The sequence below is a fragment of the Alternaria rosae genome (assembly GCF_020736505.1).
Source record: "Alternaria rosae strain MPI-PUGE-AT-0040 chromosome Unknown BKA58scaffold_7, whole genome shotgun sequence".
Taxonomy (NCBI): Eukaryota; Fungi; Ascomycota; class Dothideomycetes; order Pleosporales; family Pleosporaceae; genus Alternaria; species Alternaria rosae.
Genome location: NW_025763576.1, coordinates 1,366,189 through 1,392,470, shown reverse-complemented (window position 1 = coordinate 1,392,470; position 26,282 = coordinate 1,366,189). Strand labels below are relative to the sequence as shown.

The 26,282-nt window shown below is 52.4% G+C and overlaps 13 protein-coding genes across 13 annotated transcripts; 6 read left to right on the top strand and 7 right to left on the bottom strand.

Annotated features, from left to right (window-relative positions):
- Positions 1–1,902: 1,902 nt before the first annotated feature.
- Positions 1,903–3,382, top strand: BKA58DRAFT_342360 (mitochondrial import protein Pam17-domain-containing protein). Its single transcript, XM_046168366.1, has 2 exons — positions 1,903–2,723; positions 2,779–3,382. The coding sequence occupies exons 1-2, from the start codon at positions 2,187–2,189 to the stop codon at positions 2,965–2,967; spliced, it is 726 nt and encodes a 241-aa protein (XP_046023449.1). The 5' UTR covers positions 1,903–2,186; the 3' UTR covers positions 2,968–3,382.
- Positions 2,968–4,855, bottom strand: BKA58DRAFT_460659 (oxidoreductase). Its single transcript, XM_046174773.1, has 2 exons — positions 4,442–4,855; positions 2,968–4,301 (listed from the first exon to the last, which is right to left on the bottom strand). Exons 1-2 carry the CDS (start codon positions 4,560–4,562, stop codon positions 3,352–3,354), a joined length of 1,071 nt encoding a protein of 356 aa, XP_046023448.1. The 5' UTR covers positions 4,563–4,855; the 3' UTR covers positions 2,968–3,351.
- BKA58DRAFT_342357 (cytochrome P450 14a-demethylase) lies at positions 4,791–6,982 on the bottom strand. Its single transcript, XM_046168365.1, has 3 exons — positions 6,587–6,982; positions 6,340–6,537; positions 4,791–6,288 (listed from the first exon to the last, which is right to left on the bottom strand). Exons 1-3 carry the CDS (start codon positions 6,830–6,832, stop codon positions 5,149–5,151), a joined length of 1,584 nt encoding a protein of 527 aa, XP_046023447.1. The 5' UTR covers positions 6,833–6,982; the 3' UTR covers positions 4,791–5,148.
- Positions 6,983–7,460: 478 nt separating this feature from the next.
- Positions 7,461–8,544, top strand: BKA58DRAFT_460639 (uncharacterized protein; the record flags this gene model as incomplete). Its single annotated transcript, XM_046174772.1, has 2 exons — positions 7,461–8,019; positions 8,071–8,544. Exons 1-2 carry the CDS (start codon positions 7,693–7,695, stop codon positions 8,542–8,544), a joined length of 801 nt encoding a protein of 266 aa, XP_046023446.1. The 5' UTR covers positions 7,461–7,692.
- A 325-nt stretch (positions 8,545–8,869) lies between these two features.
- BKA58DRAFT_212103 (uncharacterized protein) lies at positions 8,870–9,822 on the top strand. Its single transcript, XM_046166061.1, has 2 exons — positions 8,870–8,918; positions 8,973–9,822. The coding sequence occupies exon 2, from the start codon at positions 9,054–9,056 to the stop codon at positions 9,564–9,566; it is 513 nt and encodes a 170-aa protein (XP_046023445.1). The 5' UTR covers positions 8,870–8,918; positions 8,973–9,053; the 3' UTR covers positions 9,567–9,822.
- On the bottom strand, positions 9,699–12,243 carry BKA58DRAFT_211992 (kinase-like domain-containing protein). Its single transcript, XM_046166059.1, has 5 exons — positions 11,986–12,243; positions 11,407–11,920; positions 10,761–11,353; positions 10,568–10,715; positions 9,699–10,520 (listed from the first exon to the last, which is right to left on the bottom strand). The coding sequence occupies exons 1-5, from the start codon at positions 12,025–12,027 to the stop codon at positions 9,832–9,834; spliced, it is 1,986 nt and encodes a 661-aa protein (XP_046023444.1). The 5' UTR covers positions 12,028–12,243; the 3' UTR covers positions 9,699–9,831.
- Positions 12,035–13,210, top strand: BKA58DRAFT_211966 (uncharacterized protein). Its single transcript, XM_046166058.1, has 3 exons — positions 12,035–12,697; positions 12,748–12,960; positions 13,006–13,210. The coding sequence occupies exons 1-3, from the start codon at positions 12,461–12,463 to the stop codon at positions 13,186–13,188; spliced, it is 633 nt and encodes a 210-aa protein (XP_046023443.1). The 5' UTR covers positions 12,035–12,460; the 3' UTR covers positions 13,189–13,210.
- Positions 13,211–13,232: 22 nt separating this feature from the next.
- BKA58DRAFT_441787 (mitochondrial ribosomal death-associated protein 3-domain-containing protein) lies at positions 13,233–14,717 on the bottom strand (the record flags this gene model as incomplete). Its single annotated transcript, XM_046173850.1, has 2 exons — positions 13,233–14,032; positions 14,081–14,717. 2 exons carry the CDS (start codon positions 14,715–14,717, stop codon positions 13,233–13,235), a joined length of 1,437 nt encoding a protein of 478 aa, XP_046023442.1.
- Positions 14,718–14,896: 179 nt separating this feature from the next.
- BKA58DRAFT_441786 (ribosome biogenesis regulatory protein-domain-containing protein) lies at positions 14,897–15,645 on the top strand (the record flags this gene model as incomplete). Its single annotated transcript, XM_046173849.1, has 2 exons — positions 14,897–15,045; positions 15,099–15,645. The coding sequence occupies 2 exons, from the start codon at positions 14,897–14,899 to the stop codon at positions 15,643–15,645; spliced, it is 696 nt and encodes a 231-aa protein (XP_046023441.1).
- Positions 15,646–15,905: 260 nt separating this feature from the next.
- BKA58DRAFT_212078 (major facilitator superfamily domain-containing protein) lies at positions 15,906–18,071 on the bottom strand. Its single transcript, XM_046166060.1, has 5 exons — positions 17,608–18,071; positions 17,237–17,554; positions 16,972–17,178; positions 16,405–16,912; positions 15,906–16,350 (listed from the first exon to the last, which is right to left on the bottom strand). Exons 1-5 carry the CDS (start codon positions 17,758–17,760, stop codon positions 16,007–16,009), a joined length of 1,530 nt encoding a protein of 509 aa, XP_046023440.1. The 5' UTR covers positions 17,761–18,071; the 3' UTR covers positions 15,906–16,006.
- Positions 18,072–18,958: 887 nt separating this feature from the next.
- Positions 18,959–20,905, bottom strand: BKA58DRAFT_412854 (putative MFS multidrug transporter; the record flags this gene model as incomplete). Its single annotated transcript, XM_046172378.1, has 7 exons — positions 18,959–19,092; positions 19,141–19,227; positions 19,293–19,517; positions 19,557–19,867; positions 19,913–20,242; positions 20,290–20,620; positions 20,668–20,905. The coding sequence occupies 7 exons, from the start codon at positions 20,903–20,905 to the stop codon at positions 18,959–18,961; spliced, it is 1,656 nt and encodes a 551-aa protein (XP_046023439.1).
- An 863-nt stretch (positions 20,906–21,768) lies between these two features.
- BKA58DRAFT_342344 (uncharacterized protein) lies at positions 21,769–25,035 on the top strand (the record flags this gene model as incomplete). Its single annotated transcript, XM_046168364.1, has 2 exons — positions 21,769–23,823; positions 24,142–25,035. 2 exons carry the CDS (start codon positions 21,769–21,771, stop codon positions 24,859–24,861), a joined length of 2,775 nt encoding a protein of 924 aa, XP_046023438.1. The 3' UTR covers positions 24,862–25,035.
- On the bottom strand, positions 25,022–25,683 carry BKA58DRAFT_388623 (uncharacterized protein). Its single transcript, XM_046170674.1, has 2 exons — positions 25,373–25,683; positions 25,022–25,321 (listed from the first exon to the last, which is right to left on the bottom strand). Exons 1-2 carry the CDS (start codon positions 25,533–25,535, stop codon positions 25,080–25,082), a joined length of 405 nt encoding a protein of 134 aa, XP_046023437.1. The 5' UTR covers positions 25,536–25,683; the 3' UTR covers positions 25,022–25,079.
- Positions 25,684–26,282: the final 599 nt, after the last annotated feature.

The window sequence follows — 26,282 nt, the reverse complement described above, 5'->3', positions numbered from 1 at the left end:
GTTGCCACTATCTACCATCGAACTTTACATCCGCGCCAATGGATCACTCAAGTCTACGTCATTCGATTCGCGGAGGGTTCTCAGTGAACTCGAATTCTGCATCGAATAGGGTTCCCAATATATGTCGCTTTGGCGTCAAACATGGCATACAGGAGGTTCTTCAACTCACGCCAGACGACACTGAAGGCACATCGTGAATTATATCAAACTCAGGTAAAGACTAAACTCGGGACAACAGGCTCTGAGGCCTAGATGTCTTGATGCGATCCTCACTCTGTACAACTCTATTCTTTCCTTCGACTTCCCGGTAATTCCTGCCACCAGTCAGCCGTCTCCATATTCCCTTTATCGTCCATCTGGTCTTCTCTCCTTTCTTCCTGTTCCCTGCATAACCATTCATCTCCTTCTGTCTCTTCAAGAATAGCGACTGATAGAATTTCGACTTCATCATCTCTTGCTTCCTCACCATACTAGCCACACTGCCTTTCCTCTCTACGATATCTTTCACAACATCATACACGGAGACTCTTCTATTCCCCATCGTGCAAGGAGGCGGTGATCGTGGGAGTAAGAAGCGCGGGGATAGATCTGGAGAGGCTGGTAGAAGAAACGTCGCTTTGGTTGGCGAAGGGGTGGGTGTACGAAGAAATGTGACCGCCATTGGCGACAGTGGACTGTCGAAGATTGATAGAGGGGACGCAGGAAGGAGGGGGGCTGCCTTTGGGAAAAGGTGTTGCTGCTCTATTGGGGACTTGGGTGGAGCGAGGAACGGGTTCGTTGGTGAGCTCGGAGAGACTTCCGAGCTGGTAGAGGCGAAAGGTAACGGCGTTTCAGGGTCCCAGTAGGACAAGGGCGGCACGGGGGACTTCATTCTTGGCGTTGATCAATGTAGACATTGATGGATAGGTTGCGCGTCGTGGTGTAGGAGGACGGATGGCGCGCCATGGTACTGGACATGTCGTGGATATGTTCAGGGAGATTGGTCGGGGTCGAGTTTGCTGCATGGCGAGTAGTTGGTCTTAGGCAGAGGGCGACAGTAGGACGTGGAGATACTGAATCCTGAGTCGGTGGGGCCTTCATTTGACTGGCTGACTTGCTACAGTAACGAGACTTGATATACTTCATTTATGTCACATCAAACCATGGCAGTGGCCACTACTCAGAGAAACATGATTTCTCCGTAGTCACAGACTGAGACTTGAGCTGAGCACCTATAACAACCACCTGCATGTCTCTCAAATTTGCGTTGTTCCCATGAATCAGACTTTGGGCCACGTTCACAAGAAAGCTTTTGTGTGGTTGACAAGCCACAAGCATGGCACCAAAAGCAGCTAGACCATCTCCGGTCCCCGAGGCATAGTCTACAGGGATATCATAGCGTTCCAAGGTTGTGGTGGTCTCGCTGAGCGATCGACCTACCCGTGTCCAGACCTGTGACTATCGAGCCACACCTGTGGGCGACAACTGCAGGTACAGGCACCGAACCATGATTCCCAGAAAGGAAGGAAGACCCTAAGGAATGGAGTACGTATCCATTCGACCGGTACCGGCTGTGCGTCTGTAAGGTTTGCGTGGCACGGAGACAAGGGTGATGATTGAACGTGCGTGTAGCAGGCACAACCCACGGGGTTGCCCTTAACAAGGCTTGACAAACAAAGCGTTGATCAGGTGAATCTAAGCTTGTGAAGAGGCACATTGGACACACGCCTTCCCCTCTCATTGCCAGATTCTGCACAGCTCTTTCGGAGGGCATACCACTCATGACTTGCCCTGGATAGATGTGATCAAAACCGAGGAGATGTGCTGATCTGAACCATGAAGCACATCATTTGTCGTGAGACATCAGGAGACTAGACAACGTAGAAGTTTCGAAAGCGATGGTTGTGACCCATAGTGTGGAGAAAATGGCCGAACGGATGAGTCAGCAGCCTCCGAGCAAGATGAAGAAATGACGTCTCGCCAACGTTGAGCGCATTCGAAAAATCCTCCGGATCAAGAGCTGCAACAGTCTGGGTTGTTGTAAGACACGAAGCGCAGAGCAAACCCAATCCGGCGACGACAGTGCAGGACGCTTCTCCGCAATCGCCAAGGCCCGCAATCTGCAGCTACTGACATCGAAGTGGAAAGTTCGCGGTACGATTGCGACCTCACGACGCCGCCCCACCGTTGTCCAAGACACGTCCACGATGCTCACACGAAGTGCACTGTGCCCAGCGAGGGCCTTTGCCAACCGCTTCCCACCCTCGATACTGGCGCCCTCATCCACCGCCGCCGCGACTTCCTTCTCCACATGCACACGACCAAGCACGCTCCCACAACAACAGCGCAACAGTCCGACCACCGCCTCTCGCACCACGTTTCCCAGCAGACTGATAGTGCGCTATGCATCGACTGCGCCCGCACAGCCCGTAGCCAACAACTCGCCCAGCGCACAACCTCAACTCACATGGAACGCCTTCTTCGCCCTACGCCGCACGCGCCGGAGAATCGGCCAGGCCTGCTCGGGAGTGGGCGCGGTGGGCGTGACGTACTTTGGTCTCACCACCATGATCAACAATGGCTATGACGCGACCCTCTCGGCCCAACTTGGCGGCTTCGATCCCTTCATGCTCATGGGACTGAGCACCTTGGGCATGATGGCTGTGGGATGGCTCATTGGGCCTATTTTCGGCAACCAGGTCTTCAATCTGGCTTACAGGGGTGTGCTGGGCGAATTCACGCGGGTAAGTCACATCTGGATAGTGTTGAGATGCCGGATACTGACGATAGTGTGTGTAGAAAGATTCGGCCTTCTTCAACCGCATCAAGCGCCACCGCGTCGACCCTACTGCCTCTTCGCTGGCGAACCCTCCACCGGATTACTACGGCGAGAAGATTGGTAGCGTTTCTGGATACAGACGGTGGTTGAAGGACCAGCGTGCGTTCAACCTCAAGACGGGCAGATACCGGGCGACCAAGGCTTTGTAGAGTGTTCGAACGGCCACGAGCTGCAGATTGTACAGCTCGAGTATCAAACTACCAATGTCGAGCCACATACCCATCCGGTGCAGCAATGCCTGGAGTACAGGAAAGAGCAGGCGGGAATGGAGCATGGTCTTGGAATTCTGTGAGTGGCAGACGTCAGGAGTACATGAGCGAGCAGGTAGTAGGTGACACGCTCTTCTGTTTCTTACCATGTGTCAAAATATCCGAGCGACGATTCCATCATCGCACCCTCGCATCTCAACCCACTATGTGTTTTCATATGTTCCACCAGAGAAACGAACTTCAGACATGCATGTATGTATATGTACATTCCACCTACCAGATGAATCGCATCTCCATTTTACGAACCCACAAAAAGGGAGAGCACTACAGCCTCGCCCTCCTCCTCACCCCCTCCAACACACCCACAACCCCCTCTCTAACCTCCCTCACCACCTCCCCAGCCCCCATAACCTCCCTGACCAAGCCAACCCCACTCCCCGCATACGCAGTCATCCTACCCCCACCCTCCCTCCACCCCTCATCCCCCTTCCTCATTTCCTCCTGATACAACCGCGTATTCTCCTCTTGACTCATCCCCTTCTCCACAGCATCTACATAGCTCTGCGTAATAATACCGCGCGCATTATGCGTCTCCGCCCAATTCGTGCCGCGCAGAGAATCATAGACTTTAGTGCGCACAGTGCTTTGTCCGCCGTCGGTGGTGCGCAGGATAGCAGAGCGGTAACCCGTGCTGATGGCTGCTTCGGGGGTAGCGAGGAGACGTGTTCCCAGCACGCAGCCTGAGGCGCCGAGAGTGAGGGATGCGGTGAAGGTGCGGGATTCAGATATGCCGCCTGCGGCTAGGAGAATGGGTTTGGGGTGTTGCTGGAGAGTGTTGATAGTGTCGGCGACTTCGGGGAGGAGGGTTATTATACTTGCGCCTTGGACGAGACCATGGCCTCCTGCGTCTGTGCCTTGGACGACGAGGACGTCTGGTTGGATTTGTTGGACTACTTCCACGGCGTCTTTTATACTGCCTATTTGGACCCAGATTCTCGTTGAGGGGGAGGCGGTTCTACTTGCTTCTGCCCATTGCACGAGGGATGCTGTTGATGAAGGCGCGAAGAACCATACTGCTGCTGGACGGTGTTGCGCGATGATGGGTATAGCCATTTCAAGATCTGCGCCCCAGTTTATGAAGCCGATGCCGATGGGAAGTGTTCCGTTTTTCGTTGGTAGTGCGGCGGGTATGTCTTGTAAGAGTGTTTTTGCGTGCTGGATATGGGATTCTAGATCCGAGACGTCTGTTCCTGCGCCTATGAATCCGATTCCTCCTGTGCGGTCTGGTTAGGATGATGTTAACTGCTAATGCGTGCTGCAAAGCATGAAATAAGATGGAGGGGCTTGATCATGCAGATTACCCACCGCATGGATCTAGAGAAGAATAGAAGTGATAGTTTCTTCTTCAACTTACCGGCTTTCGATACTTCAACAGCCATGTCAGCCAGAGCGATTAATCGCATCGGCGCGCCTACCACCAGCGGCGTTTGAATCCATGGGTAATCCTCTTTCAATCTTTGCATGTCGTTTATCATTTAGTCTTCTCTTCTGTTGATAATCTATCCTCGTCTTGGATAGTCTTTGATTTTGTTCATCTAAAGCTCGGCGGAAACCGATTGTGAGTAAGTAGTTGTGATCAAAGTGGGCTTTCCAAGTCTTTTCAACCACTCTGATATATTACAAACTGAATGTACACAGAAATCGAGGTATAGGAGGTGTGAAATGACAGCCGTAGTCGGATGTGTGACTAGGAAACATGACGCGCTCCAGTTTTAGAGGTTCCGGTAGACCTACCGGAAGGCTATGACATCTCCTCGGCTATACAACATCGACCTAGTCGGCCTTATCCGGCATGGAACCTCTACAACACGGCCACCGAATTCATGCCAATGTATGTCAATGTATGTTACTGGTATGTTCGATTCTCATTACTTCTTTTCCTCCTAGATACCCAAAAGTATTAACTAATATACTAATCCCAAAGTCTATGTTGGCATGGAACGGAACCCAGAACCTCATGCGCGCTCATGCTCGTAGACAGCAGGATAACCACCTGTATCTACATGCACCCATCATTAAAAACGCAAAGCTTCATAGAGCGATGAAGGGTTGTGTAGTTCTCTACAGCTCCTTCTCTCTCTTCTCCCACTCTACAACACCAGGGGCCAAAGGCCTAGAGAACAAACTCGAGTAGTCAGTGTTGACAATGTCCTTGCTGCCACCGACGTTCCTGAGCTTGAACTCACGCACAAATGCTACGAGAATAGTTTGCAGTTGGAGGTAAGCAAATTGCTCGCCGATGCATCGGTGCCTTCCAGCGCCAAAGGGCAGGTAGGGAGAGTTTGTGCCCTTGGACACAACACCCCAGCCGTAGTCGATCTTCTCCTGGTCGGCATCGTCACGCTCCTCGTCATATTGTTGGTGCTCAGCGTCCCAGCGGTGCGGGTCCCAGACGGAGGGGTTGACAAAGTGCGTATCGAGCTGAGCGGAGAAACCAGGCGAGGACATGAGGGTGTGGGAGGTGGGCACAACGTAGTTTGTTCCATCGACGACAAGAGGCTGCTTGACCTTGCGCATGATAGAGTGGATCGGGGCGTGGATACGGAGGGTCTCCTTAACGACTTGAGTGTGGAGGGGGAGCTTCTGAAGGTCTTCGTAGGTTAGCGGTGGGAGGTCTTCACCAAGAGCCGACTTCTGCTCAGCTAGGAGTTCCTCGACCAGGTGGGGGTTTTGTGCCAATCGGAGTATGATCCAGGAGATGGTCGATGAGGAGGAATGTTGACCAGCCATGAGCAGCGCAATCATGATTCCGGCAATCTCGTGCTCGGGAACTGGTGTGCCGTCCTTGTACTTGCAGTCCATGAGATGCCAGATCATGTCGGGAGAGTCCTTCTTAACCTCGCCCGATCTCCTCTTGCGAACAACCTCAGAGTATAGCTTGATCATCGTCTCACGTGCGTTGTCGCGTGCGCGGTTGTGGGGGAGCGGGGCCCAAGAAAGCATGAAGTTGATGGGTGAGAAGCCCATGTCGAGGTCGTGGTATAGCTCAGCGAACTTGGAGTCGAACGAGTTGCGGATTTCCTGACCCTGGAGCGAACGAGAGGCGGTGTAGATGGTGAGTTCGGCCATGACTTTGGGGACGTCGAAAGTGCCCTTCTGTCCCTTGAAAGCCTTGTGGCGCTTGACAAAGTCTTCGCATTCTTGTGTGATGAGGGTAACGTAGGAGCGGAGAGCGTCTTGGGTGAGACCGAACTTGACGAACTGTCCTTGCGTTAGCTATGGATCAATTATGAGACCGAGTCGTGTACGCACCTTCTTCTGCTCCATGAGCTTCGAGTTGGGGCAGTCGTATACGACGTCCTTGCCAAAGACCGGTGTGCAGAGCGGGGAGTAGATCTCCTCGGCGTTGACGTCCTTGATCTTTCCGTTGAGGATAAAGTTGTTGCCGGTGGTGTCGAGACACACAGTCATCTTGCGACCGAGGAGGATAAAGGTGAAGACATTGCCATACTACTTCCAGTCAGTCATGTCCAGTTCTGGCATTGTATCTCCTACACACCTTCTTCTGGTTGGCGAAGAAGAACGCATACGGGTCCATGCCATACGTGACGGTGCTACCGATCACAGGCAGCCAGTGGAACACGAGAGGCGGCTCATTGGGGTTCTTGAGCAGCAGCTGCTTCAAGACATTGAGAACGACAGCGAGCAGGATAAAGGAGGCGAAGCCGGCGGCGACGAGGACGGGGAGCGACGAGTTGGAGGTGAAGTTGCCCAAGGGGCCGGCGACATTGGCGAGGAGACCCATACTGTGCGACAAGAAGCAACAACACAAGTGAAGGGCGTGTGGGAGAGGCGTTGTTGACGGGAAACGCGCCTCAATAAATTTCCCACGGGTTGAGGCTCGCGCAGGGGCCAGGCTATCCAATCATACTATAGCCGTACAGGGCGGCATCTGAGTGGATGGGTGGGCTGGTTGACTGCGGGCGGTGTCCAGAGCTTGGCAGGGACCGGCCTGCGGATCCTAGCGTACCCGTTCAAAGGAGACAAGATGGCACCACTGACAGGCCATCCAAACCAAATACCCTCTCATCGTACATCGTGCCATGTCATTGGTCTGGGGGGGTACATCACCTTATCCACAACCCGAAGCAGACAGCATCATAGTGTAAAATTCCATCCTTACTTCGCTATGCTCCATTAACCGACTGCGCAGTACGTGTACTTATCCCTAGCCTATTCCGTTACGGCTCTTGTTCCATCAGGTGTATAAACGTTACTGCGCTTTGGTGTTGTTGTTGATGTTATTCGAGGTTGCCTCCAACACGCCGTTGGCATAGCTGCAGCATGTGGACTCCAGCCACATACTGTTGAACATGCAATGCAGCAGCGGGCTGTGTGACAAGTTCATGCTTTTGCTCTGCTTAGCGCCGTTTCTCGTAGGTTGGTAGGCTGTCAAAGGCTGAGAAATCGATGCACATAGATGAGCGCGGCCAGTTGAAGGGAGGCGTGGGGTCCACGACTGGTAGACGCATGCCAGCAGTGGCGATGTCTCAGCCTTCTCTTTACCAATAGATGAACTCACTATCGCCCTGGCAGCACTCTCTTCATTCTTGATAATTCCAACCATTCTATTCAATCCAGTCGCTTCCACCAGATTTTGGGGTTATGGATTACCGCGACGGCGTTCGAAGCGTCCATACCGCCTTCCAGGACCTCAAGCGAGACCTTAAATCAACACGATGGCTGCGAGGACTAGGCTGGTTCTTTGGGGCCATCTGGATTCTCGGTCTTGCAGGCACTCTGGTATTAGTCGCCGTCGGAGCGGTGTGGCTGTTTCGCTCTGACCTCGAGGCTTGCCAAGCGGACGGCAGTTTTCGTCTGGATCCAAGGACTTATAGCATGTGGTCGTTCTCTGGCTTTTTCCAAGTTACGTTAGGTGGAGGACATCTGACGTTCGCAGTAGCAAAAGCGATTGATATTATATGGGACGTTGTAAGCTGGCCAGAGTTTGAAAGCACGGAATTCGATACTGACAACTGATAGGCCGTGGGCCGTGGAGGTCAACTATTGTTGGCGGTCGTATCATGGCGGGAGTTCGCAAGGTATCTGACAATATGCATGGAAGACAGACCCGTCACCTATCGGCTATTGCGGACGATATTTATCGAGAATGATGCTTCACTATTATCAACATGCCAGACTATCAAGAGTTCCGTTTGGCAGCGCAGACTACGTTCCAAAACCGCCATGGTTTTCATTCTCTCATTTCCTACGCTCATGAGCGCTATGAGTGACTACGACTCCAACGTTGTGTCTCGTGTCCAAGATGGCGAGGATAACCTTGTACCCTTCGACAAGTATTCCCGGCTACTCTACGTAATACACGATGGTTGGAGAATCCAAGAACATGTCATCCCACAGGATGGCAATTACTGGATTATCGACATGGCAAGTCGAAGTGAGCATATTCCTGTCACTGTTTCCCTCAATCTCCGTCTGAGTAGGATCGTTCAATAGCCGAAACATGCAGATGATCCTGTGCTGCGCTCAGAAGAGTATTGTAAACTCCACGCACCATGGAGTGTCGGGACTGAGTGTATCCTGGTAGAAGCTGTGTCTCAATGTAAGACCGTACGTGATCAGTACTGTTTGCCTGTTAAGCAGCCACAGATGTCGAGGACTATGGACTTGGCGGAACCTTGAATGAATCATCTCGATTCATGGACGAGCTTATAACCGCACCCGCTCTCAACATATCTGCATACAAAAGCGAAGCCGAGAGCCTTGGGGGGCAAGACTCCCCCGATCTACTAAGCATCACTTGGGTGAGGGGAAATAAAACGTTTGACCACGCATACATGGAGCTTCACGGAAAGTGTCAGAACACGGGAGTGGGTCGCCATTGAGCCTTGATGTACTGATGTCTTACTGAACGTGTACTATAGGACTACCAATGGTGATTCTCCCTTTTGGAGCTCATTATCTGCCTTGGACTGCTGCTCGCATGGACAGTCGGGATCTATATAATGTGGATCTATACACATTACGCCATCGCGTCCAACAATGGCCACTTCGAAGACGTCCGTGGAGAATATCGCGCAGTTCTCGAATTAACAGCAGCCATGAGGATTGAGCTCGATGTAGAGGACACTGATCTTTCACTGCTTAGGGAGAAGCAGCTCAAAGAAAGGATCGATAAAGAGATCCAGGGTGGCACAATCTTCCACGCTTATCCTGACTCTAGACTGAAAGTTCATAGTATTCGAGAAGGCCTCAAGACTTGGTTCAAGAAAGAGATATGGTGGTTTTCGGCGATGTTGGGTACAAGCCTCTTTTGCTCGACTGGAATGTTGTACCTTTGGCACCGGCACTGGTTCTGGTTATGGCTGTGGGCCTGGGCAGTTTGGGCAGGCCAATTCTGGGCTTTCTGCATAAGCACGACTTTGGGCAGTCGGCTGCTCATTGTTCTGTTTTGCAGCCTTGTGACTGGACTTGCTTTAGGCATTACGGCAGCATTGCGAGGATATATGTTGAGGTAAATAGTGGGCCACGTTTCCAAGTCCCTCTTCTATGGTCGGGTACCTTGAGTGATACATCACCTTATCCATGACCCAAGGCATGCATGATGACGGTGCAAAACGCGATGTTTACTACGCTATACTCCGTAAAATGACTAGACAGCAGTACATGTACTGGCCCCTAGCCCGCTATTTTACACTTCTGCCTTTACGGCCGTAGAACTCCCATAACCTTTAACCCTCAGAATACGCCAGACGCTCCGCTCGAAAGAAATACCACTCCATCTCAATTCACCTGACCTTTGCTCTGTGCGGATGCAAGGCTTTGGTCAGTTGCATAGCGGGAACCGTCCTCCTCTTCCGAGTACAGAGTCTGATCGCCTTTACCGCCCATCTCGACGAATTCGTTAGGATTTCGCTCATCGGCAGGCCTTACCTCTGCAGCCCCTTGGGTCTTGCCGTTCATCTTCGTACCGTTCTCAACTCCATTCTTTGCGTAAACCTTGACGGGCTCTTGGCCTTCAGCGGCGTTGATGACACGAGTGACCTTAACATCGTTAATGCTACTAAGCATAGTGCGCTCCCGTTGTATCTTGCGCTTGGAGAAATCGAGCTTGGATATGGCCCCCGTGAGACCGTCTGTGCTATCGGTGACGCTTATTCTGTCTTGCGTAGTCCACGGGTGCTGCAGGCATTCATCAATTGATATCCGTTTCTCAACATCGACTGTGAGCATCTTGTCGATGAGATCCAGCGCGGGGTCGCCAACGGAATCCCAGTACGGTGACGGATAGTCGAAGCGGCCCATTTTGATCTGTTGTGATAGTGTGTATGGGTTCTCCTCACTGTACAGCTCGTCTGAGAATGGAGGGAACCCACACAGGCAGATGTACAGTACGACGCCTAATGACCAAACGTCCACAGCTCTGGTGTAGCGACGGTGGTTGGAATTTTCCAGAATTTCAGGCGCAACGTCTGAAAAACATTAGCATACTGTCGTACTTTGGAATAGGACAACATACATGACGGAGTTCCACACAGTGTGGTTGTGAAGGATTCTTCGCCGATAATTTTGGCAAGACCAAAATCAGCTAACTTGATCGACAGATCCTTATCTGTAAGCAATATGTTCTCGGGCTTGATATCTCTGTGTACAATGTTGCGCTCATGCTGACATGTGTTAGCGTTGAACCAGAAGGAAATATGAGAACTTACCAAGTACTTAACCGACTGGAACAATTGCACGAATACCTTGCGTGCCTCCGCCTCGGTCAACTTTTGTTTCATGACGATCCAGTTGAACAGTTCGCCCTCAGTCGCGAGCTCGAGCACCAGGTAGACACCATCATCCTCATCGAACGTGTCCTTGAGACAGAGCAGCGCCGGATGGCTAACACTCATCAGCACGGCGATCTCTTGCTGCAGACCCTCGACCTTGGACTTTTCGCCAGGACCAGAACGCTTCTCGAATTTCTTCACTGCGTACCGTACGCCTGTCGCTTTCTCTGCGCAGAGGTATACTGAAGCAAAATGTCCCTTGCCTAACTGCTCCTGCATAGTGTATTGTTGTCGAAACCGGTGGGTGTTGCGCTTCAACGGGTACCTGAAGACATAGCGGGCTTGGTCCAAGATGGCAATCTCGTCACCTTCGCGCAGCTCGCGTCGCTTGTTCCGTCCAACGAAGATGTCGTTGACAAATGTTCCGTTTCCAGACAAGTCTTCGAGTACAGCGACAACATCGCCGCCCTTCTTCTCCGTGAAGAGCAGACAGTGCCGGTTTGATACGGTAGGTGAACTGAGGACTCGATCTGTGGCATGGTCAGACAAGCATTCTTGGGCAAGGACTGTTTCCGCGACTTACCACACTCTCTGTGGCGACCGATGAGGTAGCCACCTGCTGGTACACCGTGCTCCTGCTTCTCCTGCTCGTATTTGTCCTCCTGCTTTTTGTACTCTTCTTTGCTTACCCGCTCTGTTCCTTCGGTCTGGCCAACGAGTGCCTGAGGGACCGGACAGGCTTGTCGCCGGCGCAATACTAGCACGTCTTTGTCCCGGCCATCCATAGGCACCAGGTAGCCCCAGACTTCCTCTTCCTCTTCATCTTCTACGGCGTACGTCCGGCTGTCGGGCGGGTAGACAAACTGGGAGAAGGGCTGGGTGTCGGATGGGGGCGACGAGAGACCACCGCGTGCCTGGCTTGGCTTGCTAGGCGGGGGACTCTGTGTACCTTCTTTGTAGCCTTCCGAAGCGTCTCCGGTGGATTCCTTGTGGGTTACAGGCGAAGGCAACGGTCCCTGCTTAAGACGGCCGTTGGGAGGCGGCGACAGGCGCGAGTGGCGAGTGCGCTTTGGTTCGGCCTCTTCGCCCTGCGAGTACTACAGCAATTGAAGCGTCAGCGCCCGCTCCCAGTCACATACTTGGCAGCATAACGGCTACATACGCGGTTTCGCTTGAGCTGGCTTTTCTCAGTCTGGGCCGGCATCCTGACAACAAGGGCGAGTAGTGGAGTCGAGACGGAGATGGCGACGGAGACGGGGTCAATGCTGGCGCGTGTATGACTGTGTCTAGATAGGCAGCATAGTGTTGCGAATGATGGAAACGAGTAGTAAGGGCGGGAGAGTCTGGGCCGCTAAGCTGTACTGAGATTGAACGTCCGCACGCCCTCGAGACTTGAACGATGTTGCAGGCAGCCAAGCCCTGGAGCCGGGGAAGTCGCGTCCCACCCCTGCCGATTTGCGCGTGGCGAGCCTGCCGCCCTGTTGAGTGGTCCGGAACGACGTACCGGCTACACCTATACGCTGCCCACTTTGTCAACCTGCAACCTGCGTCAACTGCCACCCATGAACTGTATCCGAGTCACCCTATGACAGCTTCCTCATTTGCATTACTCAGCCCGAACAAATTCACGCAAAAGCATGCTTCCAGGTTTTCCTCACCTCGACGCAATTGAGTTTGAGCAGGCCTGCGATGCGCTGCAGCGATGCTTTCAGCTGAGAGGTAGCGCGCAGCACGAGTGGCTTTCCGTGGAGAAGAGGCACCGAAATGGGTCCGTATATCTCAACATTACCACCCATCTGCCGCTCCATGCAGATCGACCTGCGGTGCATGATCGGGACGCTATTGAAGAGAATGAAGTAGTGGACGACGACGAGGTGGGTGATGCCAGGGCCCTGATCTGCCGATACGAGCTCAGTTCAGGTAGGAAGCTCTTCGCGATGCCGTAGCACCCCAGCCAGTTGTAGACTACGACATTGTCCTATCGGATGTCTATCGCATGCCCGTCTTGTACATCAGCATTCGTGACCCTCAGCACCGGTATCCGCCGACAATGACTACGTTGTACGAGCACTTGGTCCCGCCGCAGTTCAAAGCTCAAACAGAGAATGCTGGTGTCATTGGAGGCATTACTATCACTGTGAGAAGTGTGATCCCATGTGTTGGATTCAACTAACCATCGCAGGAGCACCCGCTAACCAACAGACCTGTGTTCTTCATCCATCCATGTCAGACGGCTGATGTGATGGAGGCCAGTGTCGAGAGCGTTATATCAGCAGATAAGTATATGACCATATGGATAGGGGCCATGGGAAAGTCCGTTGGTCTGAACATGCCGCTACAACTAGCAATGCCAAACGATACTTAACATTGACATGCCTGATTTATGATTGGTGCCACCATATAATACAACTACAACCGCATCCGCACGCTTGCCTTCTCCAGCTCGCCAATGTTCCCCATACCCGCCAAACTCCACTTCTCCGCTACGAAGCCCTCGTTGACTTGGTGTCGCAACATGCCGCTTTCGGCATAGTACTCCATGATTGATCTGGCCTCTTCCTTGGTCAGCCCGCCAACGTTGATAATATCAAGCTCCTTGGAGTCGCTGTGGAGGTCCTTGAGAGCCTCCATGACGCGCACGTCTACGCTCTTGTAGGGGTTCCATTCTGGTAGCTTCTCGGAAGACTTTTGACGGGCGACCGCTGCTTCGATGCAGTGGTCCATCGCTGGCGACGTGGGGGCGTTCGATCGTGATGTTGCGCCGAGCACCACGCCGCCGTTGGGTAATTTCCTTTGGCCTGAAAGATGATCGACGAAATGGCGGACAAGAGTCAGGTCGTGGGCGTGGATAGGCTTTACTTCCGCAGACATGTACTCGGAGTGGCGCATAACATGCGATAGGCCGTCGAGTGCAAGCAGGATTTGTGGACGGCCTGGTAGAGATAGCTCATTCCATAACGCAACAAACACTGGCCATGATGCTTCGGGATTGGCCATACCAAGCGCCGCCAGCTCTTTCAGTGTAGCGCCCGCAGGAAGTGGCAGAGGCAGTTCAGGCTGCGTGCTAAGTTTTGTGGCTGCGAGGAATGCTCCGTTGGACATGAGGATTTGCTGGAGGAGATTCGCCGTGTATGTATCTTGAGTGTACTGCATCGGTTCTGAGTTGGGAAGAGGCGCATAGTCGGTATGCGCGTTGACGAGGGTCTGGGCTGAGATTTGTTAGTGGCTTGTCTCTGCCTCGAAATCACAGTCCATACCTTCTGGTAGGTTGATCACAAACCAGTCCCGTAGAAAACCCATAGTCAGACCCTGAAGTACCAATGTGCTCTTCCCGCTCATTCTTTGCCCGCACAGTATCCGTCTTATTGTCTTCTTGGAGCTCTCGGCCTCTTTGAACAGCCTCGCGAGTTCAATCGCCTCCTTTCTCATCAACACGGCTGGTCGGCGGAACAGACCCCATCCCTGGGTTGTTTTGAATGCCTCGACGGCTCGCAGCGCATCCACTACAGTCTCTTGTGGTAGCCCCATAACCTTGCCCTCATTCTGTTCGCTGAGGACATTGTCCTTGGTGAGGTCCCGCAGCGAAGATACTTCGAGTGCGTTGTCGTTGCTCAGAACGATGCGCTTCCGTTGGGCTTTCCGCTCGCCTTGGGCTGGCCGCTTGCCCGAGTCACCTCCTGATGCTCCTCTCCCCTTCTTCGTGTTCAGAGACTTGACACCCTTCTTGGGGGCGGCGGTCATGCCCTTCTTCTTGGGTCCAACCACAGCATAGCGGGCGGACGACGTGGAAAAGCAGGCTATCTGGGGGCGTAGCACGCGCGGTGCAATGCATCCATGGGCGGCGGCATCAAGCGACAGCTGCGAGAAGCTCCGGAAACATGTGGAAGGCGGCATGACGGGTGGTCGAGGCTCTGGCCCTCCGCAATGGGCGAATTGGCGATGCTAGAGACGAATTCTGTGATGGTCGCAGCCTCGGGAGTCCGCCGCTCGTGCACGGACTCGAAATTTATTCTGAACTTTTGGCAGCAGGCGCGCAGAGCGAAATTCTACCAAAACCACTCGACCCTCGCAAAATGTCAGACACAGAAATGGACGGCGGCGTCGCGCTCGGTGGCACTTCGCCCACGCATTCCCAGCTCGCCGATGAAATCAACGGAGGCGCCATGGACGTCAAGTCCAACGGCGCACCTTCCGTCGCAGACTCGACCGTCTCCAGCCGACTGTACGTCGCATGCTTGCTTTGTCCTCTACTACACCGTTGCTTACTCAACAAAGACCCATTACTGTGAACAAGCCCACGCCCTTCACCTTTGACCTGGGAAACCTGCTCGCAAACGACCCCAACCCCGTCCCCGCCGGCGCCGACGAAGCAACCCTCACTGCCACTGCCCGCGATGCCGCTCAAGCCCTCATCAACCAGCTCCTCTCGACCTGCGAAATCAAGTCAAACTCAGAGGGCGTCCACCTCGTCCTCCCTGCGCCGACAACACCCCTCCCCCGCGAGAAGCCTATTCCCGAAGCCAAGGAGCCCACCAAGTGGGATAAGTTTGCTGCGAAGAAGGGCATCAAGAACAAGAAGCGCGACACTAAGCTGGCCTACGACGAGGCTACGGGCGACTGGGTACCCAAGTGGGGTTACAAGGGCAAGAACAAGGCGGGCGAGAACGACTGGCTGGTCGAGGTTGACGAGAAGAAGGAAGCCAAGACCGGTGAGGCTCACGACCAGAGGGCGGATAATCGGAAAGAGCGGAAGGAGAGGATGCGGCGCAACGAGAGGAAGGAACGGGCGAACAGCGTCAAGTCTCGAAAGGTTGGTGCGTGAGCTGGAGCACTTGACCTTTATCTGAGAGAGGTCAATTTATAAAACGACATGCATTGGGCGGCGTTAATCTTACGGCATGTATTCGACTTGTGGGCGCAGGGCTAAAAGCTTGCGAACTTGCACTTTATTGATTCTTTCCGAGGCTGCAACATTGTCTCCCAGATACCATGAGTAACCACGCCGTCGAATATACTATTTCTGCACTTTATCCAGCCACGGATCTACCAACCAAGTGCGTTTGAGTCGGAACTTTGAAAGCTTACTTCAACAAGCTAGCGTTCAGAAGTTCTGATAGTGCCATGTCTATTGTGACGCGACTAGAGTCCGTTCTAATATTCTACCCAAGCCTCAACTCTACATTTTAGAGAGTATATAAGAAATCCGGCCGCTGGTCCCCCATCTCCTCAATCTCTTTTTCACTCTTACCCTCAATCCAGTGGTCCCTTGCTCCCTGCCTCCTTTTCTTGTTCTCCCACGCAAGCAGAAATCGGGTCACAATACTCCCGCCAAGCAGCCACAGCGTCAGATATGCCAGAACTACACCATGTCCCAGGAAATAGCGCGGCTTATCCCTACTGCGGTAGATGTTCGACGAAACGACGCCATTGATGTTGCCCCAGCCTATCACAAAGCCAAGGGTGACGCCACGCTTGTACACGCCCTCGACGTTGTTGGCGGCCCAGGATATAGTATTCGCTATTGTTGCTAGTGGAAATTGTTAGAACCAAGCGATCCATGCTGCTAGATGAGTTCACTTACGATAGATACCCACAGCTCCCAAGAATGTACCCGCGTACTGAACATTCGGACTTGCAGATCCGAGCAACATGGCAAAGCCCACGATACCAAAGAGCGAGACTCCCATGTTGCAGTAACCCCTTTGTTGCGTGCGATCAGCAATATAACCCACTACCACCGTCACCACAGCTGCAACTGCATACGGTGGCACAGAAAGCAGATTCGCTGTCGTAGACTTATAGCCCAACCCGGCAATGATGGTGGGCAGGAAGAGACTGAAGGCATAGAGCGAACCGTCTGCGCCCATGTAGATGATGCTGAACATGAGCGTCTTCCAGTCCTTGATGGATTGCCAAAAGTACTTGGTCTGGAACTCTTCGTGCGCAGCTGAGGCTTGTTTGTCGGCGCGCAGACGGCGGAGGACACGCGCACGGTCGTTGGGAGAGAGAAATGTGGCTTCGGCGGGGAAGTCGTGGACCATCCAGTAACTTGCTATTCCTACGAGGATGGTGGCGAGACCTTCAAGGATCTGGGGTTACCGTCAGCAACATGGTCATAGGTAAGAGGAAGCGTTGGAGGTGCACTTACAAAGATCCACGCCCAGCCTGGCTTTCCGCCTACGCCTCCCATCTGCGCAATTCCAGCGGCGAGTAGGCCACCAAAACTACCAGCTAGAGCGGCAGCTGAGAAGAAGATCGCAGCTCGGATGCCGAACTCGGAACGCCTGTACCAGCAACTCAGGTAGTAGTTTACTCCAGGGAATAGTCCTGCCTCAGCACATCCCAGCCACCACCGCTACACATCGTCAGCCAGATAAGCCTTGCTACCACGTCACCAACCGCAAAAGACTCACCGCAGTCATAAGACCAGCATAATTATGCACCAACCCCATACACGTCATACAAATCCCCCACCAGATCATGATAAGTGGTAAGAAGATACTCGGGCGTAACTTCTTCAACAGCACATTGGTCAGCGGCTCAAAGACGGAGTAGCTGACGAAGAAGATGGTTAGACTGGCATTGTACTGGCCGTCAGTCATGTTGAGATCTTCTTGCAAGCCATCGACTTTCGCATTGCCAATGTTCGTGCGGTCTAGGAAAGAGATCAAGTAGAGGAAGGAGAGCCAGGGGATTAGTCGGAAGTCGAGTTTGCGGAGGAGGGCTTTGTCCTGTGGGGTGGGGTGTTAGTATGTGTATGGTAAGGAGCTGAGATGTAGCTTACATGCGCAGCGCGTTCCTCTTCGCTGAGTCCAGCGTCGGGATCAGGTAGGTTCTCGATTGTGTGTACATGTTTTGCCGTTTCAACATGCTCCTCGCCGATAGTCTTTTCTTCCTCACTCGATCTATCGATTGGTCGCTCTACTCCAGAGGCCATATTGTCGACGTAGATACAGGGCGTGAGCTAGTAGCTGGCGAGATGTCAAGCCACAAAGAAGCCTCTTAGTGAATTCCAGAGCCCAGAGCGCAGAAAAGGGTTCGCACAGAAACGTCAAGCAACAATCGCGGTCCGAAGTATCACAAGTCAGTATTCTCAACCATGGAACTGGGAACTTGCTTGTCCGGAATTACCCCTCGATCAGCGAGCGAGACGCTGTCCCTTAAGAACGTCACCGATTGTCGAACCACTGGAGAAAGCGGCTGGGGTATCATCAGCCCGAGGCTATTGAGCCGCCTATCATCTAGTCCACTCATGATGATCTTATTCCGATGACGGTAGGGACTGGTGTGCTTTCCTCCAGGATCCAATCCCCACCATCCACCTCCTAGCGCTTGCCGATCCCTGGCTTCACCACCATAGAAACTTCTCCCGCGGAGAGTTAGGACTCAGAAGTAAGAGCGAAGTGGCGTTCGTATGAGGATCTGACTGACTGTACGATGATGCCGAAGCTTAGTTTCAATATTCTCAGCACTTTCTTGAGTCCTCGGATCTGTTCATATTCAAAGCGGTAATGAGCTGTGGTTGTGATGAAGAGGCTCGTGTCGCATGTGGCCCACTATTCACATCCCCCGCTAGTGGCCGTCTAGAAGATACGATACAGCGTCGACAGAACGTATTTGATGCCGCCTCATCCTTTGAACGAGACGATGTGCACGTTTGTTCCAGATCTCAACGGCGCAGCATTTTTGATGCCGAGCATTGATGCGTTGCATGCCGAGCATTCAAGCGTGAAGGGCGTTGCAACGTGTGCGGGGGTCAAGATGCGGGGACGGCTAAGCTTCCACACAAGCCTGCGCTTGTGACGTTGCTTGCTTAGACATCACCAAATGCTTTTCTGCTAGCAATACGGATATAACTGTGCGAACTTAAGCACTTCTCGGGACTGCACCTTGGTAAGTCGACAAATGTACAGCTTCTTAATCCTTTCCGCAAGCGTAGGCCATCACATCCTATGAAAGAGAAGCGCTGACTGATGCGCTAGAGCAGGTTTCGATACCTGTCCATTCGGTGCTTCCTGCCGGACTTCCCTACTGCGGTAGTGCCGAGATCGCTAAATGCTTCAGCATGGAGCCACCATGATAGTATCCACACAGCGTCTCGTGACCAACAATGTGGATATACCGTAAATTGTTCATCATTGTTTTCCAAGGCACGCGCCCGCGTTATCATCCGGTCTGTGTGTAGCCGCGATTTCAGGAGCCTGTTTCTCACAAGTATCTTGAGCCAGTGCTCCACTCGATGCAGGCCCGCTCTGGTCGATTTTAGCCTCTGTATACTCGTTTCCTTCTTTCCTTTCAGGTATTAGGCCGAACAAACCGGATCTCTTTCGAACGATGGCTAAAATGACCGCGACGATGATATTGAGTCCTGTAAACGCCAGCATGACTTGGAACTGCCTGTTGTCTGATACGGTGGTACTAATCAGCATGTACGTCCTGTATTCCTACGTCTATGGAATTGAGACTTACAACTTTTACCAAACACAACACCAACACGATCCCTCACAGCGTCCGGTAAGTGTGCAGTCAACGACGTCAAACTTTGCATCTCCCTGATTTCCCCGCGACTCAAAAAATCGGACAACCCTGTGTTCAAATGCTCGCGGTGGATTGCAGAACAGATGGCGACGGCGACACATCCTCCAAGCGTCCGCACCATGTTGAGTGCTCCAGTACCGACAGCGATGTCCTTTTCTGGAATCGAAGTAGCGACGAGCACGAAGTATGGCGGACTTGCAAGACCCAAAGCAAGGCCAGTAACAATTTCATAACCATACAGTCCAGGCCATAGGTGGGAATACGTCGGCAAACTACTAAGAAGTCCGATACCGACGCATACGATCGCGATCGAGCAGATCAAAACAATCTCAACTGGTGCTTTCTTCGCTGCTAGTCCAGACGCCATGGCACCGATTGGAGTCACAACGGTAGCAGGAAGCAGAAGAATCCCGGCACGCTCCGCGCTTGTAAAGTTTACTCCCTGAAAGCGTTGTGGCAGCTGAACGAAGACAACGTAGAAGGCGAATCCTAAGAGGAACTGGCTTCTGTCTTGTCATCAGTGGAGCTCAACCAGAGTATTCCAGACTTACAACAAAGTCAACGCCATGGGTGCATTCCGAAGAAATTGCACAGGAAAGATGGAAGCTTTCTGTTTCTTGGACGATATCCAAAACTCATACAACCCAAAGAGTACCAGGAGAGCGATCCCAGCTACCAGTGGTCCGACGATAACACCACTGCCCCAGGAACGCGACACACCGGCTTCCTGAAGGGCGTAGATGAGAGGTATAGGCCAGCAGACAGACAAGATGCCACCATATATGTCCAAATGGCGTATGCGTTGCAGATTCGTCCTACCGTCGTCGAATGCAGGCATCGAGAAGAACAATATTGCCATTGCGACACCGATAATGGGGCCACTAATTCCAGTCAGCTCGCACAGCTCGATAGTCCGCGTTTTGCATACTTCATGAAGAATATCCATCTCCAAGTTGTTCGATCAGCGATGACACCACCGAGTAAAGGCCCTAACAGGTTTGCCAAAGCAAATACTGAGCTTACGATGCCAGAGTAGAAACCAATCCTCTCAGGTACAATCATCTTCATGATGGTGACGAATGTCAAGCTGTAGAGACCAGACCCTCCAATGCCTTGGAAAGCGCGGAACACGATTAGTTGAGTCATTGTCTGTGCTCCACCACAAGCCATGGAGAATACCAGGAAGATTGACGCGCAAAGTAAAAGGAGACTCCTGAGGCCCCAAATGTCGCTCAGCTTTGCTGTGATCATCAAGAACGCTGCGCCATTAATCTAGTGACAAGACTCCTGAGCGAATGAGTCTTACAATTATATGTGAGTAGATACGCGGTAATCAGCCACGCTGCCTGCTCCAGAGCACCAAAATCGCTTGAAATTTTGATGAGCGCGGTCGTGACGATGGTAGTGTCTAAGGCAGATAAAAAAAGACAAAGCCATAGTCCAGCGATAATGACGTGTAATCGATTTGAGCTGATGCTCGATACGATTGGCACAGTGGAGGGTGTGATCTCGCCCGTAGCCCGGTTACTGTTGTCATCAACCATGATGTTGTCGAGGTCGAGACACTTGTCCGTCCTCCGTCTTACTACAAATCACCAGCCACGTTCGGGGCGTAATCACATGTGCGAGGGATGAAGCCCCTGCAGCAGATACAGGGCTCGCACGGATTGAGGCCAGCTGTAGAAGGCTGCATCCGTCCCAATGGGACCCACGCTTTTAGGCTGCAGAGGGGTAAGAACTGCAGGCTCGAAAGCTGCTGTATCGCGACACGCCAGACTGCAGGAGGTCTGCATGCTTTTGACAAGTAGGGCGCTCTGTTCCTATGCTGCGGCCCTTGCGTGTCCAAAGCGCGTTCGCTTGGAGGGGACACTTGGAGAGGGAGCCGTTCTTCCGGAATCTTCTCCCCTTCAATACGGCACCTTCAATGATCTCTGCATCGCTTTCCATCTCACAACTGTATGCCCAACTGAAAAGCATGGGAACTGGTACTAGGTGAGTATAGTAATGTTGGGAATATACAACCGCATGCATGCAGGCATCGATGCGGCTCACAGCCACTGAAAGCCGTGACAAGTGGCCGCGAAAGCTGGGAACCCCCCTATTTTCTTATACCCCCTTTAGTCGTCCTAAGCGGTTTTCTTTAGTCGCAGCGCTTTCTTTTGAACGCAGAGTGCAGGTAATGACGGTTGGTTGGTGTTCGTGGTTTCAAGCCCGCCACGCGAAACTCGCGCGCGCCTGCAGCTGTGACGTCAAACGCCGATGGGACGCGACTTCCATTCTAGCAGTACCGCGCTCTCACTTCCTTAGTTGCATTGCCCGCGTCCACATCTCCAACGACACTCCACTATCCTGCTCGTGTAGGGCAAAAAAATGCCAATTTCATTCTCTTCTACTTTCCTTTGTCGCAATGACTTCAATCTCGTTTGAAGCTGCTCTCAAGCTGCCCGACAAAGACGCGTCCAATATACATCTCTACAAACTTGTCTCTGCACGCGACTTCAGCAGCTCTGGTCTTTCTTCAGTCGCGCAGGACTATCTGAGTAGTTTCTGCGATCCTGGTCTTTCTATTATCCGGCGGCGATGGATCGGCATCGCGCTCGCAGGCATGCTGGAAATGCCGGCGGTGGCCACACACATCGGGGCATCGACTAAGCGTCTACGGAGTCTGGGAGCTATCATCCTAAGCGGCACTGAGCAAGAACAGATCAAAATTATTGCTGGTATTATCATACGGCAAGCACTGGAGCAAGGGATCGAGTATAGCCGGTTCTGGTCCACGGAAAAAGTCAGACACAGCGCGCCGAATTTTCCACTCGAGGCCGATGCGGAATGGATGCAGAAGTTCCAGGGCTTTCTTGACATTCTGAGCGACCTGGCACTCGCGAGACCAACCGGCGAGCCCTCTGTCATGTACCTAGTCTCACTATTCGCCACAGATGGGTTCAAATGGCGGGAGTCAAGCGCTACGTTTCCTATCGCGCTCGTCGAGGCTGGAGTGCTGACCATCATCGCGCCCGACGAGCACCTGAAAGATTGCCGGTTTATAGACATACCAGTCGAGCACATTTTGAACACGCGATCAGAACCGTCGAAACTACACAGCTCACAGGCTCAGCGTACAAAGCATGAACCGTGGGATCTCGTCATGACACTCACATCTGAACCCTGGAGCTACCGTCTTAATTCCACGCAACGCATTGCGACTGACCTATCGCTGATGTTCAAGCATTCGGGCGACGCATTAGAGTGGGAGAGTTGCATCAAAGCCCATGAGAAAGGACGTGAGCCTCGTTTGAGAGTATCTCGAAGCTTGCCCCTCGATGCGAGCTCGCCTTCGATCCGACAGTCAAACGCAAGAAAATCGCTTCGAAGTGGCTCCCAGACGCTTCGGACAAAGCGCGTCACTTCCAAGAAACTTACCGCAGACAGTAGCGATGCGACTGCTCTGCAATTCCAGTCACAGCATCCGTCGTCGACATCGAAACGCATGTACGGCAAGGGAAAGCTACCCCGTGTATCTCAGGCCACCAAACAAGATGTCTTCAGAAAGTTCAACCCGGAAGACGAAGCTCTCGATGTGCTTATAGAAAGCAAGAGGGATGTCCACACTACTTCTTCGAACACATCGAGTGTTGCTTCATCTCCCCAAAGAGAATCCCGAAGCTCAAAGGCTGCCTCGGACAAGGAACCAGCCAAGTCTAAGACTAAGGCCCGCACATCGCATGACAAGAATGAAGCAGACGACGATGAAGATTTTATACCAAGTCAGACGAGACCGAAAAAGAGGACGAATCCCAAACGCAAAGCAACACCAGACCCCATGGCCGATGACAACTCGAGAAAGAGATCCCGTAAAGAGCCGAACAAGGGCACGAAGTCGACTGTGACCGGTGCAAAACAACACGCGAAGTCTCATCCGCTTGCAAAACCATCGAAACCTCCGTCATCCATCCCTTCGTCACGACACACCTTGATCGGAGGACTTCTGGGTCTTCAAAGGCCTGCCAAGATCTCCGAGAGCCCATTCAAGAAGCCAACACTACCGGCAAGAGTCGCTCAAACACCGTCAACTCCTACCAAACCAAGTAGAAAGCTTGTGGGAGTACCAGTGCGGCCACAAACCCCTGTAGAAGCACGGAGGTGTTCTGGAGATGATACTTTGCACTACATGGCATCGTCACCGCCTGTGACTGATGAGGCCGAAGAAGATGATGAGTGGCATCATGCAATTATTGTCGAGGCCGCAATGCTCTCCAGCAACAGCAAACCTACCCCCGCGTCACCAAATGCGGAATCAACAGCGATTTCTGGCCACGCTGATCGTGAGGATATAGCCTCAGAGAAGAAGACAGGAGATTGGCAGACCGCGAAAAGCGACCCCTTCGGTCGACGGTCCGCTGGCAAGAAGGCCACATCGTTCATACGCCGGTTGACTGGAGAAGATTCATTCAACGAGGACACAGTCCCTGAGATTGACGTTTCAATTGCAGCGAGTCGACCACTTCTACAAAAGACGCCTTGGGGAGGGAAAGAGCCGGTCATTACAGGCGATACGGACAGGGCATGCCCGAATCCCAAATTTGCGGGCCCCTATACGGGCACAGAAGATGGCGATGTTGTGTTGCAAAAGGTCGCGAGTGTAACAGATCGGGCTGCCCACCCGTCCTATTCGACACAAGAGTCGAGGTATCAAGGAGGAGTGCAACAAAAAGACGACACAAAGAGACATATCAAGCATGTTGGTACACCTCCAAAGTCCATAGCGCTATCCAAAGAGAAGACAACGACGCCAAAGACACCCGAAGTTGCGACAGGAAGCGAGATGACGGTATCTACCTTGCTTTTCAACCAGCAGTTCATTGATACTACTCAGCCAATCGTTCAGGCTGACCAGCAAGTCGCTTTCGCTACACGGAACTCACTCGAAGCGACTCATCAGACCATGGACCAATCACAACAACTTAACGAAGGGATCCAGCAATTGAACGATGACGGGCCTATTGAGCAAGCATATCACGAGGACGATACTCTCATCGGTGGCGATGAGGACAATCAGGAAGCTGTCAATGACTTCTTCAACGCTTCGCCGATACACTTCCACTCCTCCCCGCCACACCTAGGCTCCTCTAGTAGCCATAGCTCAACCTCTGCCGTACGCGAACCATTAACGGACCCACCTCTACCAACTTCGCAAGCAGAAGAGATGGACTGGGAAGCGAGTCTGCAGCCGCACCAGCGCGATCTTCATGAATTGATGATACGAACTTCCAAGCGGGTTATGCGACATATTGTAGACAACGAGACGAGTGTAGACGACATCGCTGAGATGTACGCGCAGGATGGCGAGCATGTACTCAGCACGCTGATCCAGCGACGCAACACTGACTACGAACACGTCTTTCAGGGCATGGAGAGCACAAAGGGAAGTCTTCGGAAAGAGCTTGAGCGCGCGGCCAAGCAGATGGCGAAGGACAGAGAAAGGGTCGGTGCAATTGCTTGATGCTCATGGAATTCACGATCTAATCTTACGAAGCGGTCAACGTTTAATGAAAGGACGTACCATGCAGGACATGAAATGTATGATAGTAGAGCAAGTTTTTTCGCGAGCAGAACGAACATAATGCAGCATAGCACAAGGTTTTAATGAATATGCATTAGTAGTTACCAGCACCGCACATGCACATGACATTTTGCCCCATACAACGGCCAAGGGTTCCCTCAACCAGTATAAGACGCGCCATCATGTGTCGAACTCTCACGGGAATTGCGTTGCGAACTCTGTTCCTTGCTCTTCCCCGTCTCAACGATATGTCTCATTGAGATGCCACCCCACGGCAGACCCGATAGCGCCTGCCTTGCATCAATCTTCTCTGGTTCAGGTGGTGCGTATGCGCCTCCAGCTTGTCGTTGGTTCTCAACGTCTCGCTCCATCTCCTCTTTCTGCTCTTTTACTTTGTCGCCTGGTTTATGTTAGTGTAGGCCGAAAGGCTATTACACTTGGTGCTACGAACGAAATCTTCTTTGGGCGAGTTTGTTTTGTATCTTGCGTCTTTCGTTGGGGTCTTTGATGTCGGACCAGTCGTCTGGTCCGGCCTCTGAAGACTCGTCGCCGGTTACAACGGAATCGCTTTTCGAGGTGGGCTGGTTAGGGCTGAGTTGTTGGCCTTGGGACATATTTCCAGTGATGGAGTCGCAGTAGGATCGGGGAGTCTGGCGAGGTGATCTTTATTGAGCCGATGCTTTCTTAAGATGGTTACTGGAGCTGTAGAGACAGTGTCGACGGGAACTTTGCTTTGGAGTGATCGCGACTCGCAGCTATTACATGTGGTCAAGACAGATGTCTTATAGAGGGTAATGGGCCGACTAGAGACGTGCTTGTTGTTGGAAAACAGTGTATGGATGTAGAATTATACTTGTGTAATAAGATTTTGATCTGATAGGCGGGCTCATAGCAAATGGTTCTATTGTTACGTGATCTTGAGGGATCCATCCCTCAGCCGCAAGACGTAATGCTTGATGAAGGAGCGCGTTGAACGATCCACGGTACCAGCACACTCAAGCCAAGCCGATGGGAACTGGTGGCCTCGAAGCAGTGGAGTCTGTCATTAAAACCATGACGCTGATGTGAAGGATTCATGTGCAAAAGGGCGCGGCTGAAGTTTCGAAAAGCACTGGAGAAGGTCGCTCATGACGTTCGGTGAGTAGCTGCGCAAAGCTAACCAGTTTTGACGCTTGTCGTTTTGTATTTTCTCGGCCCGCCAGTTATAATAAAGCTTTGAGCATTCAACTAGTGTACAGAAATTTCTAGATAGAGACTCACAGCGGCAAGAAACCTCAATTACTCTTGGGCTCACTCGTCAGCACGCTGCAGCAAATGCTATTGGTGACTGCCATTCGTGTACCTGCACATAGTATTACGCA

What these genes read in the sequence shown, in the direction of transcription:
- BKA58DRAFT_342360 (XM_046168366.1), top strand. Translation starts at nt 2,187, where the DNA reads ATGCTCACACGAAGTGCACTGTGCCCAGCGAGGGCCTTTGCCAACCGC. An exon ending in TGCTGGGCGAATTCACGCGG is followed by an intron (nt 2,724 to 2,778) that starts GTAAGTCACATC and finishes TAGTGTGTGTAG; the next exon opens with AAAGATTCGGCCTTCTTCAA.
- BKA58DRAFT_460659 (XM_046174773.1), bottom strand. Translation starts at nt 4,562, where the DNA reads ATGATAAACGACATGCAAAGATTGAAAGAGGATTACCCATGGATTCAA. An exon ending in TGTTGAAGTATCGAAAGCCG is followed by an intron (nt 4,302 to 4,441) that starts GTAAGTTGAAGA and finishes CAGACCGCACAG; the next exon opens with GAGGAATCGGATTCATAGGC.
- BKA58DRAFT_342357 (XM_046168365.1), bottom strand. Translation starts at nt 6,832, where the DNA reads ATGGGTCTCCTCGCCAATGTCGCCGGCCCCTTGGGCAACTTCACCTCC. An exon ending in TCTTCGCCAACCAGAAGAAG is followed by an intron (nt 6,538 to 6,586) that starts GTGTGTAGGAGA and finishes GACTGGAAGTAG; the next exon opens with TATGGCAATGTCTTCACCTT. An exon ending in AGCTCATGGAGCAGAAGAAG is followed by an intron (nt 6,289 to 6,339) that starts GTGCGTACACGA and finishes ACGCAAGGACAG; the next exon opens with TTCGTCAAGTTCGGTCTCAC.
- BKA58DRAFT_212103 (XM_046166061.1), top strand. Translation starts at nt 9,054, where the DNA reads ATGTGGATCTATACACATTACGCCATCGCGTCCAACAATGGCCACTTC.
- BKA58DRAFT_211992 (XM_046166059.1), bottom strand. Translation starts at nt 12,027, where the DNA reads ATGCCGGCCCAGACTGAGAAAAGCCAGCTCAAGCGAAACCGC. An exon ending in GCCAGCTCAAGCGAAACCGC is followed by an intron (nt 11,921 to 11,985) that starts GTATGTAGCCGT and finishes CAATTGCTGTAG; the next exon opens with TACTCGCAGGGCGAAGAGGC. An exon ending in CGGTCGCCACAGAGAGTGTG is followed by an intron (nt 11,354 to 11,406) that starts GTAAGTCGCGGA and finishes ACCATGCCACAG; the next exon opens with ATCGAGTCCTCAGTTCACCT.
- BKA58DRAFT_211966 (XM_046166058.1), top strand. Translation starts at nt 12,461, where the DNA reads ATGCTTCCAGGTTTTCCTCACCTCGACGCAATTGAGTTTGAGCAGGCC. An exon ending in AAGTAGTGGACGACGACGAG is followed by an intron (nt 12,698 to 12,747) that starts GTGGGTGATGCC and finishes CAGTTCAGGTAG; the next exon opens with GAAGCTCTTCGCGATGCCGT. An exon ending in TTGGAGGCATTACTATCACT is followed by an intron (nt 12,961 to 13,005) that starts GTGAGAAGTGTG and finishes TAACCATCGCAG; the next exon opens with GAGCACCCGCTAACCAACAG.
- BKA58DRAFT_212078 (XM_046166060.1), bottom strand. Translation starts at nt 17,760, where the DNA reads ATGGCCTCTGGAGTAGAGCGACCAATCGATAGATCGAGTGAGGAAGAA. An exon ending in ATGCTGGTCTTATGACTGCG is followed by an intron (nt 17,179 to 17,236) that starts GTGAGTCTTTTG and finishes GACGATGTGTAG; the next exon opens with CGGTGGTGGCTGGGATGTGC. An exon ending in GGGAGCTGTGGGTATCTATC is followed by an intron (nt 16,351 to 16,404) that starts GTAAGTGAACTC and finishes AATTTCCACTAG; the next exon opens with CAACAATAGCGAATACTATA.
- BKA58DRAFT_388623 (XM_046170674.1), bottom strand. Translation starts at nt 25,535, where the DNA reads ATGTCCCAAGGCCAACAACTCAGCCCTAACCAGCCCACCTCGAAAAGC. An exon ending in ACTCGCCCAAAGAAGATTTC is followed by an intron (nt 25,322 to 25,372) that starts GTTCGTAGCACC and finishes AACATAAACCAG; the next exon opens with GCGACAAAGTAAAAGAGCAG.